This window comes from Chamaea fasciata, unplaced genomic scaffold (assembly GCF_029207755.1).
Source record: "Chamaea fasciata isolate MVZ Bird 193981 ecotype frontalis unplaced genomic scaffold, bChaFas1.0.hap1 SCAF_5, whole genome shotgun sequence".
In the NCBI taxonomy this organism is placed as follows: domain Eukaryota; kingdom Metazoa; phylum Chordata; class Aves; order Passeriformes; family Sylviidae; genus Chamaea; species Chamaea fasciata.
Window position 1 is genome coordinate 31675151 of NW_027094090.1, and position 18916 is coordinate 31694066.

At 36.4% G+C, this 18916-nt stretch overlaps 1 protein-coding gene across 4 annotated transcripts in view; it reads left to right on the forward strand.

Moving 5' to 3' along the window:
• Window positions 1–18916, forward strand: part of SLC16A7 (solute carrier family 16 member 7) — an 81327-nt gene that overhangs the window by 35561 nt on the left and 26850 nt on the right. For 3 of the 4 annotated variants that reach the window (XM_066183149.1, XM_066183150.1, XM_066183151.1), the window contains exon 2: window positions 11497–11740. In XM_066183149.1, the coding sequence (XP_066039246.1) occupies window positions 11527–11740 (214 nt within the window). In that variant the 5' untranslated portion in view covers window positions 11497–11526. The remainder of the gene's footprint in view (window positions 1–11496; window positions 11741–18916) is intronic. The other variant, XM_066183153.1, reaches the window with a different exon arrangement.

Genomic DNA, 18916 nt, shown 5'->3' on the forward strand with positions numbered 1-18916 from the left:
TTGCAGAAAAATAATCTGAAGTGTAAAGCTTTTCCTGTGATGATGCAGAAATTTAAAAGCTGATGCTTGTGAGTCTGTTTACGTAGGTATGGCTTTGGCAAAGAGGGGTTATGTAGGGCAAAGCACTTAGGTACATGGGAAAAGTTCCACAGTTAAGAGTCCAGCATAACTCAACAAAAATGAATCTTGTAATGGATTTATCAGGTTGAGCAATGAAGAAGTGCTGCCCCATATTCTCTTTCAAGCAAAATGAGAAATTTTCCAGCTAAAACACAGCTAATGCATGAGCAAGTTCATATCCTGTATGAAGCATATGAGTACAAAAGACTGTTCCACTTCAGGGTTTCAGCTTCCAGGTCTATCTTTTGGGTCTGCAATCCAGGCAGTGGCCTTTGAAAGGAGCACTTTCATACCAGGCTGAGACAACGGGTAAGTTCTGGTCAAAAGGTTTATGTTCCAGAAGGCTTCTGTTTCTCATTGTAAATGAAATGGAAAATAGAGGGTATTAACTAAAATCCATAGTGCTGGGATTAAATGGAAAATCTATAATAGGAGATTCAAATATGGAAAATATGACCAAAAAATTGGGAAAAACTTGATTTCTAGATTCTTCAGAAATTATTGATATCAGCATGAGAAGGGAGGGTTCAGAAAGATCTAGCATCTCTCATGAAATCCTTCAGTTGTTGGTCATCTCTTTGAATGTACTGACAAGCACCAAACAATTTTTCAGTGCCACTGTGCCAAAGCAGAAGCATGGGCTTCATGCTTACATTCTGAGTATTTTATGAGGTGTTAGTAAGTGGCAGAGTAAAAAAGTTACAAATGATACATATATAAACAATATAAAACCCTTGATAAATTCTAAAGCTTGTTGGAAATTGGTTGAAGATTGTTTTTGCTGTTCCATTGTAGAACTGTTCTCCAAGAGGTACAGCAATGTGTTGTACTCTTTGGGTGTTGTGTAGTTTCTGTGTTCGGAAAAAGTGTCCTCTCTAATAATCAAGAGAGGTTTTTTGATCTCCCCATGCTCGGTTTCTTACAATGGGTGGAGGAGTACGTGTTAGAATTTGATTAAACCATCTTGGTCTTTAAAGTTGTTTTTTATATATATATCAGCAGGTCATCTCATTAACACTTGGACAAAGTACATAGTAAGTTTGTAATTAAACATCCTTTTCCTTCCCATGGAAATCAAATACAATCACAAATTCTTCCTTCCCTGTATTTGTTTATTTTAGAGCATTGCCACTGCCTAAATTATGTTAGTTTTGATACATACTTCAAATGAATTATTTTATCATTATGTTCCAGACTGGACAAATAAACATCATACGTGTACTTATTTTATGTAGCACCATGCCATGATACTCAAACAGAGCTAAGTTCCCTCAATGGGATACTGAGCCAACACAGCTCTTCTGTTCCTACTAGCCATGTTTAGTCACCAAGAGATGGCAAGTGTGTCTGTATAGTACTGCACTGTCCCATGTAAATGTATGCCTCCCCATTTGTTTAGCTGTTTTGTGCAAAGTTGTGGGTTATTAAATAGGAACAGACTTCCTTTTATGATCTGTTACCAGCGTAAATATCAGCATAAGAAAGATAGAAAATTGAGTGGAATGGACATAGCTGTTGACTTTAATGATAGGTGGTTAGAGAAGTTAAATTCCCATGCACAGTCCTCAAGGTGCTACTAGCGTCTGATTTCTGCACTTTAGAAATGGCAAGTGCATCTTCAGGCATGGCCCCTGGTTGGTCCCAAGCATAAGCATCTGACATGATACTGCATGATTAAGTGTTTGCCAAGAACTGGACATGGCTGGAGAGGGGAGCATACCTTGCTGTCACATTTTGCTTTTTCAGAGCCATGGCTATCACTGGTCATGAGATGAAAGTTAATGAAAATTAGTGCCTCTGGCTTGAAAAAAATCTTTTGGTTGGACATCTCTGTGAGAATAATGTTGACATTCTGTAATTCTTCCACTTTGTTTTGAAAAGTCACATTGATTTAGTTCTAAAACTGCTTTTTTATAAATGTATAAAATTTCATCTCCACTAAATTCTATCAATGGCAAAAATCTTTCTTTCTTTCTTTCTTTCTTTCTTTCTTTCTTTCTTTCTTTCTTTCTTTCTTTCTTTCTTTCTTTTCTTTCTTTTCTTTCTTTCTTTCTTTCTTTCTTTCTTTCTTTCTTTCTTTCTTTCTTTCTTTCTTTCTTTCTTTCTTTCTTTTTCTTTCTTTCTTCTCTCTCTCTCTCTCTCTCTTTCCTCTCTTCCTCTCGCTCTCTTTCTTTCTTTCCTTCTTACTCTCTTTCATTTTTCTAATCTAATATATAACCTAATACACTTTAGTAATTCTAGAATGACTTCTGGATTAATTTATTTTCTGGATATATTGTGTTTGGATTCAGTGGCTCACATTTTAACTCTCACTAGCAGAAAGAGCTCACACATCAAGCCTTTGCACACACAGTAAATCAGTTGGATTTTATAGTTTCAATTATCTATATGTTTTTAGTTTTATTTTGTACAAATAGATGGCTTACTTCCTCTACTCTCACACAATTTTTAAAATCTATATTAACTGAACAATTTCTTGCTTATGACCTAAGTTCTGGGGAGGTTTTCATACTGGTTACCCAGAATTGCAGAAATTTTGCTGGTTTTTTCAACATGCAGTGGTCCCCAAGTAATTTCTTTTAAAAGGTATTTTCCTCATTGCAGATTTCAGTAGTTCTGCCCTTTTCCTTCTTGCTTTACTTACTTATTTCTCTATAAAGTACATAAGATAACTGCAGCTTTGCTAAAAGGTGATTTATAATTCCTTAGCTTTCCCAGTTCACACTTCTTAAAGACTATGTCATCAGAAGCATTCCTAAGTTTGTTCATTTTAATAGTAATAGAGAAAAATTTCTTAAACTAGTAGCAATTTCCACCTTGGCAGGAATAAATGAAATGTGAACCCTGTATAAACTTCTGCAGTCTGGAGTTGTTTTCCAGCCTTGGCCTGCTATATATTCTCTGTCATATGCTCTTAGGAACAGAATCCAGATCAGTTTTCTTCCTATTACATAAGCTAAGTAGTTGTCACTGAGACTAAAGCATTAGTAACTATTTCCACCCATGGCAGTCATGACTTGCACGAGAATAGAAGAAAAATATTTTCCCAGTATGTGAGAGATGATTCTTTTAGGCCAGGATTTAAACAAGTGGGAGGACCTATACAAAAAATACACTGGGCCATAATACTGGAATAGAGAAGACAGCCAAGGGCTGATTCTGATCGCAAGAACCCAGAGTAACTTTCATAAAGTTTACAGAAATTGATATCAGCAGAATTTCAGTTGGAGTCTATTGTGTCTTCCTAATGTCACATATTCAGCTCATAGATAAATGTGAATATTATCTTCAGCAATAAATGAATTAAATATTGCCACTTTCAAATTACATGTAAAAAGGTACAACTTTAGGTTTTGAAAATATTAACTAGTGGTGCAGCCTAAGAATAGGCTATTTTTTTCCCATAATTGATATTTTTTCCTGCAGCTTAGTATTGAAAGAATGATAGTAAAATGAATATCTGTTATTATTGATAATGGAATCCTGCTGCTTTAGAAAGATTATGCAATTTATTTTTCAAGAAATGTTCAATAGCTGTGTAACTCCGTTAACACTGACTTAAAACCTTAGTTCTTCCGTTTATAAAATATTACAATTGCATGGATCTATAACTCTCCACTTCCAAACATCAGAATTCTTCAAATATGTATCAAACACACAGCTCCAAATTTACATGACTTCTGTTATTCTAGGAAGTCTTTTTAAAACATTTATTCAATGTGAGTTTTAGAGAAGATGAGTGTGCTGATGTAATTGAAAGGCTAATATTACCAAAAATTGTTCAATATTGATCTAAAAGGAGTTAAAATATCAAGCATCTGTAAGTTGTGAAGCTGGTAACCATTGTACTTAAATAAGAGAGAGTAGTGCTAGAGTTTAAGAGATGAGTGGTTAGAAATTAATTAATAATTTTATCAATACTCTTGCCGTATAAGGAGCTAAGACTTTGACTTAAAAAGGATTTAGCTGAGCTTAGTAAAACTAATTCTTTAATGGCAAAAGAAAGTTTTGCGGTGGTTTTTTTTAAAGGTTGATTAGTTTGGTGGTTTATTTTTTTTCAGGGCTGTAGAATTTTTCATCAACTTCAATCAACTTATTGTTAAATCTTGATTAATTCTTCAAACTGGATCACTGGCATTTTCAAATTAGCCATCAACAGTTCATTTCAGTGCACTTCAATTTGGGTGCAGTGACAATCTCTTTAGGTTAGATATTCTATTGACTGTCTTTTTGAAGTAATTATAACAGAATTGCAATCACTTTGGTTGGAATTCATTTCACTTAACTCTAGTCATGTTGGTATTTAGTCATCCAGAGTAAGCCAGTCATATAGGTTTCCCTTAAAAACAGTAAAAAAAGGTAATAACAGAAGACATGATGAATGGAGGTCCAATTGTGACTGTGAATATAGATAAGGGATTCCCAGGAGAATGTGGCAGCACAACATATGAAGTTTAAAATAAAAAACAATTTAAAAACCAAACCCAGCAACAAAAATCAAATTAATTATAAATACTGCATTAATACTAGTTTTGACAGATTATGTTAGTCATCTCACTACTGACTTAGCAATGCTCCAAATCTAATTTCAATGATGTGGAATTCCAATATATTTGCAATATAATTTTCTCAGATGGAGGTTCCAGTACTTTAAAAACCTCACTTTAGTTACTGACTCAGTAATAACTTTTGGCCATAGTGCAAATGGAATTTTAATTACACTAACAGCATAATTTATGTTTTTGCTTTTTATAGGGCAGTATCTTTCAGGATGTACTTCTGTGTCAGTAATCCTATTGTGAGTCTTTTAAGAGGAAGAAAGGAATTATATGATGTGCCTTTATTCTTGGTCAAAGTGAATTAAACCTTCAAATACACTCTGCACTGGTGTAGCCTCAGCTTGAATATGTTGTGCAGTTTTGGTCACCACAATATAAAAGAGACATTAATCTATTAGAGAGTGTCCAGGGGAGGGGAACAAAGATGGTGAAGGGCCTTAAGGAGAAGCTGTGTTAGGAGTGGCTGAGGTCACTTGGTCTGTTCAGCCTGGAGAAGAGGAGACTGGGGAGAGACCTTTGTGCTCTACAACTTCCTTGTGAGGAAGAGGAGGGGCAGGCACTGATCTCTTCTCTCTGGTGACCAGTGACAGACAGAGGGAAGGACCTGAAGTTGTGTTAGGGGATGTTTAGATCAGATATTAGAAAAAGGTTCTTCACCCAGAGGGTGGTTGAGCACTACAGCAAGCTCTCCAGGGCACTGGTCACGGCACCAGCCTGATAGAGTTCAAGAAATGTTTGCACATTACTCTCAGGTGCATGGTGTGACTCTTGGAGTGTCCTGTGCAGGGGTAAGAGTTGGACTCGATGATCCTTGTGGGTCCTTTCCAACTCAGCATATTCTGTGATTCTGTGAATATTCCCACAGCCATCAGGAGCTCAGATCTGCAATCATCCTTGTATAGCTCAGCACACAGCTTTTGCTATAACATCCAATTATCTGCCCAGTTGGTGCCACTCCTGAGAATCAGCCCATTGAAATGCTAGGCCCTAAGAAGAAAGAAAGTTATGGGGATTGCTCATTTAATTTTTTCTTACAGCATGAGCCTTTCTCCCTTTTCTACTTCCCTTCATGGAGCCTGCCTCTGCCAACCTCCTTGACAGTTGGAACAATGATATGCATGTCTGCCTTGGATGTGTCTTGCTTTCCCACACTGCTTCAAGCGCTTGTTTTGTTACTGCTTCAGTGGGATGACAAGTACACCACAATATTTATTCTTAACTGCAAATAATTCCATATTTGTTTCATAGATACGAATATTTAGAGCTAGCTCCTTCATCTGCTCTTCAAGGAAAAGAAAAAGTTTTGTTTCTCAGTAAGCTAGAGATTTAGACTTAAAATACCTGTAGATATATTTTTAAGAATGAAGTGAAATAGGCTTTAAGTAACAACGGTGACTTCGGGATTATTTTATCTTAGACCTTTAGCAAGAGTAGGAAACTCTAACATTACCCCTATAAATAAAATTTAATGTAATATATTGTATGTAAGTTATTTTATTTTCACATAGAAGTCTGAAAAGCATTTACGGACATGACTCTTAGATCCAAGCCTGTAAGAGAAACTTTACAAAACCCAACATCTTTCTAAAATGCTGTCTAGCCTGGGCACATTTTTAGTGTGTCTCACATAGGGTATATTTGTCCTGAAGATTAGACCCTTCTGGAAAAAAGGCAGTGAAGTCCGACTCTGAGTGCATCTTTCATCTACCTAGGTTTTATTTACTGCATACCCTGCAGTCTCTGATTACAGACGAAAAGGAGACTATTTTCCTATTTCAGGACAATTAGCTTGTTCTTTAAGGCTAGGTACCAGCGCTCCTTAGGAGCTATTTTGCCTCCAGATTGGAGTTAGAGCTAAAAGCAGAGAGCAGTCTCTCTTGCTACCTTACAATCTTTGCACATCTTCCCTTTCTCTAGGAAAAAAAAAAAAAAAAAAAAAAAAGAAAAAAAAAAGAAAATAAAAAGTAGAGCAAAGCCTTCTCACAAAACAACTAACAAGACATATTTTTCTTCAAAGGCTCAAAGATTTTCCCAAGATTATGACAGTAACTTATAGAAGTTGGGTAGGCAACAATTTGATGAGATGGTACCTGCTATTCTGCCACCCTGCTTAGAACTCATTAAAGAGGGGTTAATGAAAATTGAAAAACTTACAGCATTTAAGCAAGGATCTTTGATAAGAGTATAATTCTTATTTAGCTCATTATGTTCTCATGCTATTACAAAGTCATTTATTTCAAATACAGCAGTGTAATTAACACGTGTTAAGGGTAAGTTGGAGCAATTCAAACCGATAAAGCAAACATTGTACCTCACCTGAGCTCCTAGCTCTAGTATTAAGTGGTAAAATAATCTGCATTTACTTAATGAGATTTTAAAATACACATCAGTCATAACTCACATCGTATTTGGACATTAGTCTATATGCCAGCTCTAACACTGATCTGGAGCAAGACGTAGGTTACTCAGTCTGTTGTCACATTTGTTTCCCATGTCTAAAAGTGGATTATACTTCTCAGTCACCTCACAGGGATGTTGTAAGACTGCTTTTGCTCAAGTTTGCAAAGCTTTTTGCAGTTCTTGGCTTACTGTCTGGAACGGGAGGGCAGTACACAATTGCCAAGTATTTCTACTATCCTGCAGCAGCTGGGGACAGATTTTTCGCATGCCGGTTCTTTTACTCTGGGACATGTGGCTGCTGAGTCAAGTGGTGATGGGGCACACTGAGGACAAGGAAGACAAAATGCAAGCAGGAAAACAAATAGTTACTCTAATGTTGCAGAAAAACAAAACTAAAACTCCCAGTAAAATCAGAGTCTTAGTAAACAAGAGAACAATAAAACCCTTCTCACAGGGTCTTTGACAAGCTGTGGTATTAATAGCTGATTCTGGCAGGTCGCAACTACAGAATATTAATGAAGCATTGGTAGAAACATGAGCAGTTTGAACAGGTTGATTAGAACTGACTGAAGGCTGCAATGCATGATATCAAGATACATTATTTGTTTGTAGCATTTGGTCTTAGTTTGACCTTGTTGTTTGCTTGCCACTTTTTTCCTTTTTTCCTTCTCCCTTTTTTCCTTCCTTTCACATCTTTCCTATCTCCCTTCTTTCCTCCTTCCTTCCTTTTTTTCTTTCTCTCTTTTGTTCACTAGTTCTCATATGCCTAATGAAGTTCAAATGTGCTGAAAACTGCAATAAAAATGTTGCATATAAGATGTTATAAAAGTGTCCTCTTGTTTCTCCCCTATTATTTCTTAGCAGATATATGCAGCTCCTATTACAGTAAGCTGCATTCTTGTTCACTGCTTACATAAATGGGATTTATACAGGGGAACTAGAAGGAGCTTAGGAGAAAATCCTTGTGCACGTCTGACTCAGTATCTAAAGGCTGAGGAATCTCTGTGTGTTTGACAGCAAGAAGTGAGATTGATGGCTTCACTCAGGACCCTCTCCAGTCACTATTCCCATGCTCCTTCCCTGGGAGAGGGCTGGCAGTGTTCCTCGCCCACTGTTTGCCTATAAAGGCATAGGTACAAGCAATGCTCTCTTGCTAGCTTTAAGCACATGATGGAATTCATATGACCAACTGAAAACACTGGTGGTGATCTTTATTTACTCAAGTGGTGTTTCTTTTTTTCTTATTTTGGTCTGGTATTGTGTCCTTCACTTGAACATCATCACAAGTGCTTGTTTTTATGATTTCTACCATATTTATTTATATTATTTACAGCCCGTAATAACCTATAAGAGTTCTGAAGAGGGATTTTCATTATCACTGCTTCAGTCCTTTGCCTTTTGCTTTTTCCTTTATCAACATTTGTTTTTAGTAATGTAAAATCCTGGGGTTTTTTTGGTTGCTGATGGATTTTGCACTTGTGATAATACTGCCTATATTACTCAAATCTTACTAGTTAGGCTTAGGTTAGAGCTGGGTATATTAATTGGTGAGACTTCTTTAGGAGGGGTTCAGTTTCAGGGATTCTGGTGGGACATTAAGTGCAGATTTTACAAAAGAATACTGCTTTAGGTCCTGAGTATGCATGGAATGTTTGAGATGTTGGATTTAATGTTTGTGAGAAAATGAATACTTATTTTCACCTTGGTACAAACATGTATTTATCGGGTTTTTTTTGTCTTCACCTTTTATTGGCTGGAGCTAATATTGGCCATGATGATCATAAAGGAATATCAGGGAAGCTATTCTTAGCTCTACTTCGTGGGATAAACAGGAGGTGTGAGATACTATGATCCAGGCTCTTCTTCGTGACAGCATAATGCCCACTGTAGGTTGGCAGACAGAATCATGCAGTGGCCTTTGCATGAATTTGCCTCTAGGCTAAAGCACAGGAGCAGCCAATGCCCCTTTGCTTGTCTCCTCAATGCTCCTGTGATTTACTGTGAAGCTTTTAAAGGGAGGAAAGCACTGAACTGTCAGAGCCTGTTCTTCTACCCTAAAGGGGTGGGTGTAGCGGGATCTCTCCAGATCATTCATTAGTGACATTCAGGAACCTTCAGCATTCTTTTGACTAATGTGGTGGCTGTGATTTTTCAAAGTGCTTTTGTATTATTTTTAGGAAAAGGAGTGCTTCCTCAGTAAATTGATAAGCCCCTTCCATTTTTACGAAGAGCAATGTGTTGATGTTGTTTGCCATCACAAAAATTTATAATAGCGATAGAAGTGTTGTCATGTGAATATTAAATATGAAAACAAATACGCTCAAGCCTTTGAAGCGTAAGAAAACAATAGTTAACCTTTTTTCGTGAAACAACCAAAAGTTTTCTCAGATGAGCAGAACAACAGCTTTTCTGGGAAAGATAGCAAACTCTCATTCTTTACTTCCACTTAACTCACAGAAATAGAATTCTGCTTTCTACTGCAAATTTGAGGTTTTGTGCTCTTGAACATGCAGTTTATAATTTTTATTTGTGCTCTAGGTTAGAGTGGGATTTCTGAGATACTCTTCCTTCTAAAAGATCATTATTAGCAAAAACAAAATAGTATTTAACAGTGTTGACAAAGTCAAGTCTCAGCAACCCGAATTGTTTCTGTTCGTCCGACTTGTTCCAGTGGCAGGCCCAAGTTTTCCTCTCTGAGTTTTCTCAGTGAACTAATATTAAACTGAGACTGGGATAAGCAGAAACAAAGTACAAACCAGAGAGGTTCTTTCTGGACATGCATATGAAAAGATTTATATGCTTTGTGTACAGAGCAAAAGATACCTATTGCTGCCAGCAGGAAATCTCAGTTATATGGTGCAGAAGCCAAACTACCTGGGCTTTTATAATTTTGCCTAAAAGCCAGATGTTTTAGTCTTTGATTTAGCTTCCCCCAGAGGTGTGCTAGCTACATGAGATTGTAGCTGATGTCTACAGTCAGCTTCAGTGAACTGGAGAATCAAAAGTACACTGGGTTTCTATCACAGGGCTAGTCCAGTAATAGGTAGTCTTAAAAGCAACATTTAGCTTGTTTTGTGGCATATATTGCATGCAGTGCTACATGGCATTTACCCTAAAAGTACTCCAGGCACTATCCCAAGAGATAAGTATAAGCTGACACAGTTGGACTTTTTTAGTTTTTGTTAAGGTAATCATCTCACTCCCACTGCTAATGCAGTTTACTGTGAGAAATTGGAATATGCTATAAGTGGCACAGAAGAAATCATGTAGAGACTTGCTGGTAATAACAGATTACATAACAGCAACCTACTCACTGGTATCATCCACAGTTTTCAATACCAGTATGGCAGGAGACCAATCAAGAGTAATAAGTTGCCTAAATGCCCAAGAAAGAAACAGGGGGGAAAGAAGAATTTGCAGTTCATACTGTCTGTGTAGGCTGGATTACACAGAAAAAAACACGGTGGACTCCAGTTCAGTGTTTAATAACAACAGGATTTGTTAGTGGAAAAAAATCTCAGAAATAAAAAATGGATTTTCACTGCTACATATTTTCTGAAAAGGTAATGCAGAATGTATAAAAGGAAGGTGTTAGATATGAGGATGATATTAGCAATATGAAATTTATTTCCAGCCTTAGAAGTTTTATCTGGATTTGAGCTGCCCAAATGTATTAGCTACACCTCTTAGAACCTCTGCAAAGTATCATTGTGGTGGCAGCTCTTATGGTCAATTCTAAATTATAGAAGACCTGTGGAAATCTTCTTGATGTCTTCTAATATGTGGAAACAGTAATATTAGTACCATCAAACTCTACCTTGTTCCTGCAAGTAATATCAACATCAAAATACCCAAATCTTAAAAGTAAAATATGGAATTTTAATATCGTGTATTTATTTTATGTATACACAGGTAACTTTATATCTGTGCTTAGATCTCTGCTTTCCAGATGTTCGCAATTTGTTCCTCTCTGTTGTTGATGATGATTTTGCTGTTGTACTGATAAATATAATTTACACTTATTTATAGCATTTAGTTATAATTTAGGTGTAACTTTTTTCCATTGTTTCTTCTTCACACGGTAGATGGTAGAGCTACATAAATTAACCCACACAAACTAGTCACTTTGCCATAAGTGACGAATTGCAAATACAACTTCAGTGACTGAGATTAGTGATTTTTAACAGTTGCCACAAATTGACTAGGCTATTGGAAATAATCTTGCCACAAGTGTTTTTGTAGAACAGCTTTGCTTCTAAAAACAGGTACTCTTGTTCTGTGGTCCCATTAAAGTTGGAAATTGATCTTTCCTCTGAGGTATTTTTATGATCCCTGCAGAGGAATATTGAATAATTTAGTTCGATATGGAAAAAAGGAAAAAAAAAATTGACATAGTATTTCTTTTCTTGTTTTTCAGTCTAGTTGGAGAAGAGACAGAGACCAAAAAATGCCACCTGCTACAGGAGCTCCGGATTACCCACCCCCTGATGGAGGCTGGGGGTGGGTTGTAGTCTTTGGGGCTTTTATCTCCATTGGATTTTCCTATGCTTTCCCCAAAGCCATCACAGTGTTCTTCAAAGAAATACAAGAGATCTTCCACACATCATATAGTGAGATAGCTTGGATATCATCTATAATGTTGGCTGTCATGTATGCAGGAGGTAAGACATTGATGAAATTAGTAAATAACGTTGCTTGGTTGTTTTTTTTTCATATGTTCCTTACGCATTTTTCCCCTTTGGACCTTTTCTTTGTTCCTCTACCTAAAATTCAGGTAACTTAGATAAAAAAAGATTTTGCAATCTTTCCGTAAATTCACAATTTTTGAGAGTATAATTTCCCAACATATTAATGCCCAAATAATTTCTTCTGGCATAAATTTGGTCAGTTTTCACTGCCTTGGTGAGATCTCTCAGTAAATCCAATGATGAAGCTTAATGCCAGAAAATTATTATGGCAATGAGGGTTCATTCATGAGACACGGGTATTCCTCTGTAGACAGGAAGTTTATATCTCATCCTTGTTTGTCCTAAAATCCTATTTTCCATTTAGGCCAAGAGTGGTGTTTCAAACATGCCATCTTTATGACAGCTAAGATGCAGACAATCTAATTCTTGGGACTGAACAGTGAATATAAATTCTCTGATACCTTTCTTCTTGTAAGCAAGCAAGTAAAAAACAAGACGGATGTAAAAGGATTTTAAAGTATAAAGCTATGTTTAAGAACTAAGTGTCAAATCTGCTTTGACAGGCTTTGTGTCTATCAACCCCAAAGACTATCTTGTTAAATTCTGCATGGTTTCTTCATTTTTTCAGATTTTTTTTCTCTTTTAAGTACTGGTGAGGGCTAGCTGCTGCTTAGGCAAAATACTTAGTTCAAAGATGTGAATTACGTTAATTCAGGCATCAAATCTGGTATTTCCCTTTCTTTTAATGTTAAGAGCTAACCACATGAAGCATCTGACTATTTGCACTGATGGAGCAATTAAAAGCCTACATTTGTAAAGATGTGTTTGTGTATATGTACACATGTGTGAATGTATAGACATAGAGACTGAAAGCATTGTGCCTCCTCTAGCATGCTGATACTGAAACTCTTTAATCACTGAAGAGTATCACTCCAGTATTTTTCAAAAGTAGTATCTGTGTAATAGTAAAGTACAGTGTTGTCAGGTCCAACAAATGATTGATTGAAGGATGAATGAAGTCTCATTTTCAGCATGGTAGGTTTTTTATCTCTTATTTCAGTCTCCCTGAGCTCTGACACATGAATGGCCCTACCTTACTTAGCAGTCAGGGAAGTAAGGAGCATGCTTACAAGGAGGATCAGGCTATCTGGATTGCCCTCTCCAAGTACCTCTTTTTCCCCTCTGACTACAATAATGAAGCTGGAGCCATTATAGCATTAGCTTTAGCACCTCAGGTAAATACTGACAGGATGGTAAAATGGATCTTTAAAATTCTGTCAGTCGCAGAGACCTTATGAAGACATCTAGACAAATGGTATCAATATCAACAAAAGCATGCTATTCCGATATTTTGATACTATTTTTATTCATATATTAATAGAAAATCATAAGTTACTCACTCGCTGGTGGAGGACCAGTGACAATAGCCAAGTAAATTCACCAGAGTTCACCAGGTGAAGAAATAACTTCAAGCAATCAAGAGAGGAGTAAAAGAGGGTGTGTCTCATCACATTCAAGTCCCCCCTAGTGTAGCACTTTCTTAAGGGTGCATCAGCACTTGCACTGTGGAGTGTACCTGTGTAACTGTGGAGGCCTCTGAACAAGTGCAGAACCCATCTGGTGCATGGGAAGAGCACAGGTATTGAAAACCTGAATTTTTTTTCTGCTTTCTGTATGCTGTGACTTGCTGACCCTGAGCTCCTTTAACAATGTAAAGCAGGTTTGCTCTATAGTGTGGGTGTTGCTATGTTGTGTTCTCTGCGTATCATTTAATTTATGCCATAGTTGTGGCACCATAATAATAGTCAAAGTTCACCCAGGTTTTATTAACAGTGCACATCCAAATCTCGGGACATTTAGCGGCGGTCATTTTTATCTGTGATGTTCATTGTGAAAACTTTTCCTAAAATACAAAAGATTCAGTATTTCTGCCTTTTCTCTAATATTTCTTTGACTGTTCTGATTACCAGTTACTAACTCCACTTGTATATTGATATTAAAAATTACAAAATTGTTTGCTATTCATTCTGTTAATACCTACCCCATTTACTATGAAGATTATCAGCACAGGAACAGTAAGCAGAGTTGTTTGGATATCTTGTTACAGACTTGTGGTTTTAAAATGCTGAGAATGACAACCCTGCCTGATATAAACACTCTTTGAAGCCAGAGCTTCTTTAGGGCCACTTCCTAAAATCTAGGCCATTTAGACAATCACTGGCAGAATATGAAATAGCAATCTGGAAAAACATTTCTGAAGGAAATCACTTCATTGTTTTTGCTGTCTGAAGGTGGTTTGATTCTTCCTTCACATTTGATGTGCTGTAATGTGAAATATACATTCAGGCCACAAGTACAAGGTGCACTGTTTACTCTGAAGTGTGATAGGTACACCTGCAATGAATATTGTTCATCATGCTACTAATGAAGGTAACCTGAAAACATCTAAGATTTGTCATCCTCATTACTGCTTAGCATTCAACCTATTAATCATCACAGTGAGGTCAGTGAATAAGTTAGAGTCTGTGCAGACACTTTTTGCTTTGGAGGCTGCAGTCTCTTGCAGTAATTAACTGGCATCTGTGTTTCAGCAACAGGGTATTAACTTACCTTTCATTGCCTCAGAAAAAAGCTCCAGTAAGGAGCTAAAAGAATGTTAATTATATTTATCACTTACTTCATACTTAGAATAAATGGCATTAAATTATAGCAGACCATCTGGCAATCCATATGGTCTCCTGCAGTCCTGGTTAATTCCAGCAAATAGGTCAAGCACAGCATTCACCCTGTTAGGGGAGCACCAGGCAGAGGTGACAAATCTGATAAATCAAATCAATATGAAACTCCTTCTCTTGCTCAGTCTGGCACAATATTCAGTTTCATACTGTTTTCTGTTGTGTTTTAGGGGGTTGGTTTGTTTGTTTTCTTAAGCTCTCTCCTCCTTCTTCCCCCACCCCCCAACCTTTTGATGTTTGTTAGATTTTACTAAAAAGGCATTCCACAAAGCAAGATTCAGTGATGTGATTAAGGTTACTAATATTGCACAGCCTCTACTGTTCAGGCCATTCTTGCTAAAAGCATCCTCTGGAGAAGAGCAGTCGTTCAGTCTCCATGGTAACTCCTTCTTCTGCCTCTCTTGAGCAGAGACTGTCAATTGCGTTAAATTAAGGGTGATGCGTTTGTGATGGATTCCTACACCCAAGGGACTGAGATTGGGACCACCAGACTTTTGTTACTGGAGGACAGAAGCTGGGATAAAATGGAATTAGTTTAATTATCCTGACAGCGCAATCTGTGTTCCTATATGTGTACGAACAGATACATGTATAAAATGTGTGTGCATGTAAGTATTCTTATACATATGAAATACATAGTATCCATATACTTACCATGTCATATTTCTGCTCCAACACACAGAGAAATTAAGGAATTAAAGAAAAAGGTCAAATACATTTGACCTGAAGTTCTCTTAGTTCATTCTTCTCTTTTTCAAAACTTTACCTCTCACTTTGTGCAGCATTATCAGCCAAAAGTGATTAAGGAGCTTCTTATCGGAGCTCAATCTGTTTTCAGTAAAAATGTTTTCATTGCTTTCACTGTGGGTTTGATAGGAGCCATAGTGGCAGCTATGAAAGCCATGTGACAGGTCTGGTGATTTCAGACAGAACTGACCCTGAGTTTTAGATTTCCTCAGGGAAAAAGCAGTTTGTTCACTCACTGGTCTTTAACTCTTTTTCTGTCATGTTTCCAAGGACAGTTTCAGTTTGTGGTTTTTTTTTCTTTTGTTTGTTTGTTTGTCAAAAAGAACTTTTTGAGTATAACATTGGGTTATGAAGATTAACTTGAGAGCTGATAAATCCTTCAAGTCGTACCCAGCTGTGAAATGTGGGACAGTCTTGCTGGTCTGAAGTTCAGAAAACATGAAAGGTTCATTTAAATTCTGGATAATATTTCTGAGTAAATAGTTTGAAATGCATTTTTAGACTACTTTTGAAGAAAGGTGCTATATAAATGTATGGAGTGGCCATTTTAATTTTTCAAAACACACATACTTAAAAGATGTAGCATTTAATATTTTCTTTTCTCTTCAGTATTGCTTAGGTTATCCAAGTCTTAAGTTCAGTGTTTCCAAACAGTAGCAAACCCTTGAAGGCTTTTTCATGTGACAGCATAAAAGGAACCTATAGACACAAGTCCTCATTTTGACTTTGTCTGATATTAATTTGGAAAATAACAAATCATATGGTATGTTCAAAATATTTGTGATTTTATCTCAGTGGGTGTTTTGGTGAAGTTGCTGTGAAGATGAAATGGCGTGCACAGTGGAGATGACAGTTGTGAAATCCATGTAACACAAACAACAGATGGCTATGGAGTTTTACTTTTGGGCAGGACCTGGGTTCCTACACTTTTCTTCCTCCGTGATAGCATTTTCTAAATTTTTGTTTTACAAATACTGGCACAAGGAATTCGGTAGCCATCCATATGGAGATTGAGAAGCTTTCATGAATTGACCTATCTTCTTTGTTGTCAGGGGCAATTGTTTTTTCCCATCAGAATATGCAAAGTATTGAATTTTAATAACCTCATTTAGAGTGCCCTTGAAAGCAGAACTTGCTAACTTTCTGAGTGCCTCATGGACATAAGGGAATACTTCACATTTAGCCTAAGATATATGTAAAACATCTATGTCAAGTTAATTTGAGAGTCACAGATAAAGGAAAAAGGAGTTGAAATGAGGTTTCACAAGAACAGAGCATTTTGACCCTTACTACCAAATGGAGATAAGAGTAACAAAACATTAGTTCAGTTCTTAAAAAACAAAACCTGAATGCTAAAGACTGTGAAGGGTAGTACAACCAGGTCTTATATTTCTTGGAAGGCTTTGAGTTTTACTAAAACTTGATGTTGTAGGGTAGCATTCTGCAGCAGCAATGGATGTTTTAAACAGAGATGTCTTCCTAGATGTTTAGAAAACACTCTAAAATGGTCAAGGGAAGAAAGGGGGAAAAAAAAGAAGCATATCTGTTGTAGATGGTTTTATGCATGTTCTTTTCAAATAGGTTTGTCACCCTATGTACAGGAACAAGCTGCTTTTTTTACTCTGCAACTTGTTACATTTTGCTGAACAGATAAGATCCAAATGCTAAATATTCAGTGTCTTTTGGGGATTCAATTTTGTCAAGTTTTCATGAGAAAAAGGTTTTTCTGAGATCTGAATGCACTCAAGAAGCCAGTCTCAAAGCTAAAGACATGTTCCACTGAGAGAAATAAGGATTTTTTTGTCTTTAATTGTATGCTTGTGTTAATTTTGAGTAATTGTCTGGAAGACGTTACATGATACAGAGTTCTCACTGTGTTTCTATGAACCTCTTTTGGTGTTCCAGCCATAGTGTATTGGTCGTGGTTTGATACATATGATCTCCTGTGCTTTAGAGGCAAACATGGCAGTGTTGGTTTAATGATTGTACTTGGTGATCTTAGAGGTCTTTTCCAACCTTAACAATTCCATGATTCTATAGAAATCTTTGTGGTAACTTAAATTTAATTAATTTGAGCCTTTTACTAAAACAGATCTCATTTACATACAAGTAAGCAATGTGGATTACATAATGATATTAATTAATAGCTCTCTGCCTTTGTAAGATTTTGTATTTGTCTTGATCTTAATTTGGTTTTATAGACAGGGATTTTAATAAGTAAATTTATTGACAACTTTTTTATCTGTAAAAATGATGCTTATTTGATTTCCACTTAGTTTCAATTAATAGGTCAAAGTTTAACAATAAAAAATAACATGCATCATTTTCTAAGGGGCTAAAACTTTGGGTTTGTTTAAGAAAGGTATCAAGGGACAAACTGAGGCCTTTGATATGTTCATTGAGCTTGTAAAACTTTGACGAAAGAATGCTTATTTTGTGAGTACTGCAAATGTTGGATTAGTTCCCATATAGTTTTTCACTGGATCATACAATGGTTGTGTTCGTGATGTGTGTTGGGTAATTCAAAGGTAATGAAACAATGGTCTTGCACAACTGGGAATCATGAGACATTTATGCAGATACCAGGGAAGAACTGTGGGGAAGGAAAAGTCTGTGTATACCATTGTAGTCACCCAGCACGTCAAATGAAATAATAAACCCAGCACTTTACAAAGAACTTATTATAGAATTTTACTGGTCCATTGTTTTGGAATGTCTAAGAACTATTCCCTTGTTTATTTTGAAGAGTATATTCAAGGAAAACAGAGTTGTACTGATATGTTTAGAAGGTATTCTAAGCCAGTATCAAATGGCAACAGCTGAGATGTACTGTGATTGATAAAGATATATAGTTTTGCAGTCATTAACAGAGGTGATTGTGCCAGGGACTTAGGGACAGGTTTATGGTGATTCCAGAGAAACAACAGAAATAAAAAAATGTGATGGTTTAGAATGTATTTTATGATTATTATAGGCACTTCTTAAATTGATTTTCTGGTTTTAAAGAATTTTTTCAAAGACCACATGGCACGTGTTTAAATGCATAAACTGTATGAAGATTTTTTCGGAAGTCAGAACTTTTTCATCTAATAGTGATATTCTGTTGAGATTCTGTATGTCAAAGAATACAAACAAATGCATCTTAGTAGGTAATACATGTTTCATTGGTGCATACAAGCCAAAGAAAATCTTATCTTTCTTTTCCACAAAAATTGGCATGTACGTTTTCATTGTCAAGAAACAGTTACGTATTTGCATTGCTAATTCTACCTGATTTTTGTTTGGGGGAATATGTACTATGACATGACATCCAAATGAAAGAATGTGATTAAAAAAGGAACTCTATTGTGAAATAAACTGTTGATTTCCTCATATAGTTCAAACACATCTTTTAACAGTTTCTCACTTATGATGGGAATGTGTGTCCTCTTTGGTCTTCTATGTGTAATGCTTTGAAACACTTGACATCAGGAGCTTTAACTTTTAGAAGATTTTGAAGAAAGTAATGGTATCCTTACAGCTTTTTAGCAATAGTAGCTGGAGATAGTATGAACAGGATTCATGTGTTTAGTCTTCCTCAGCATAGGCACCTGCATCTGACCAGTTGTCTAGACATCTTGTGTTGTCAGTCAATAGATGGGAATTTCTAATTCATTCCTAAATGTCC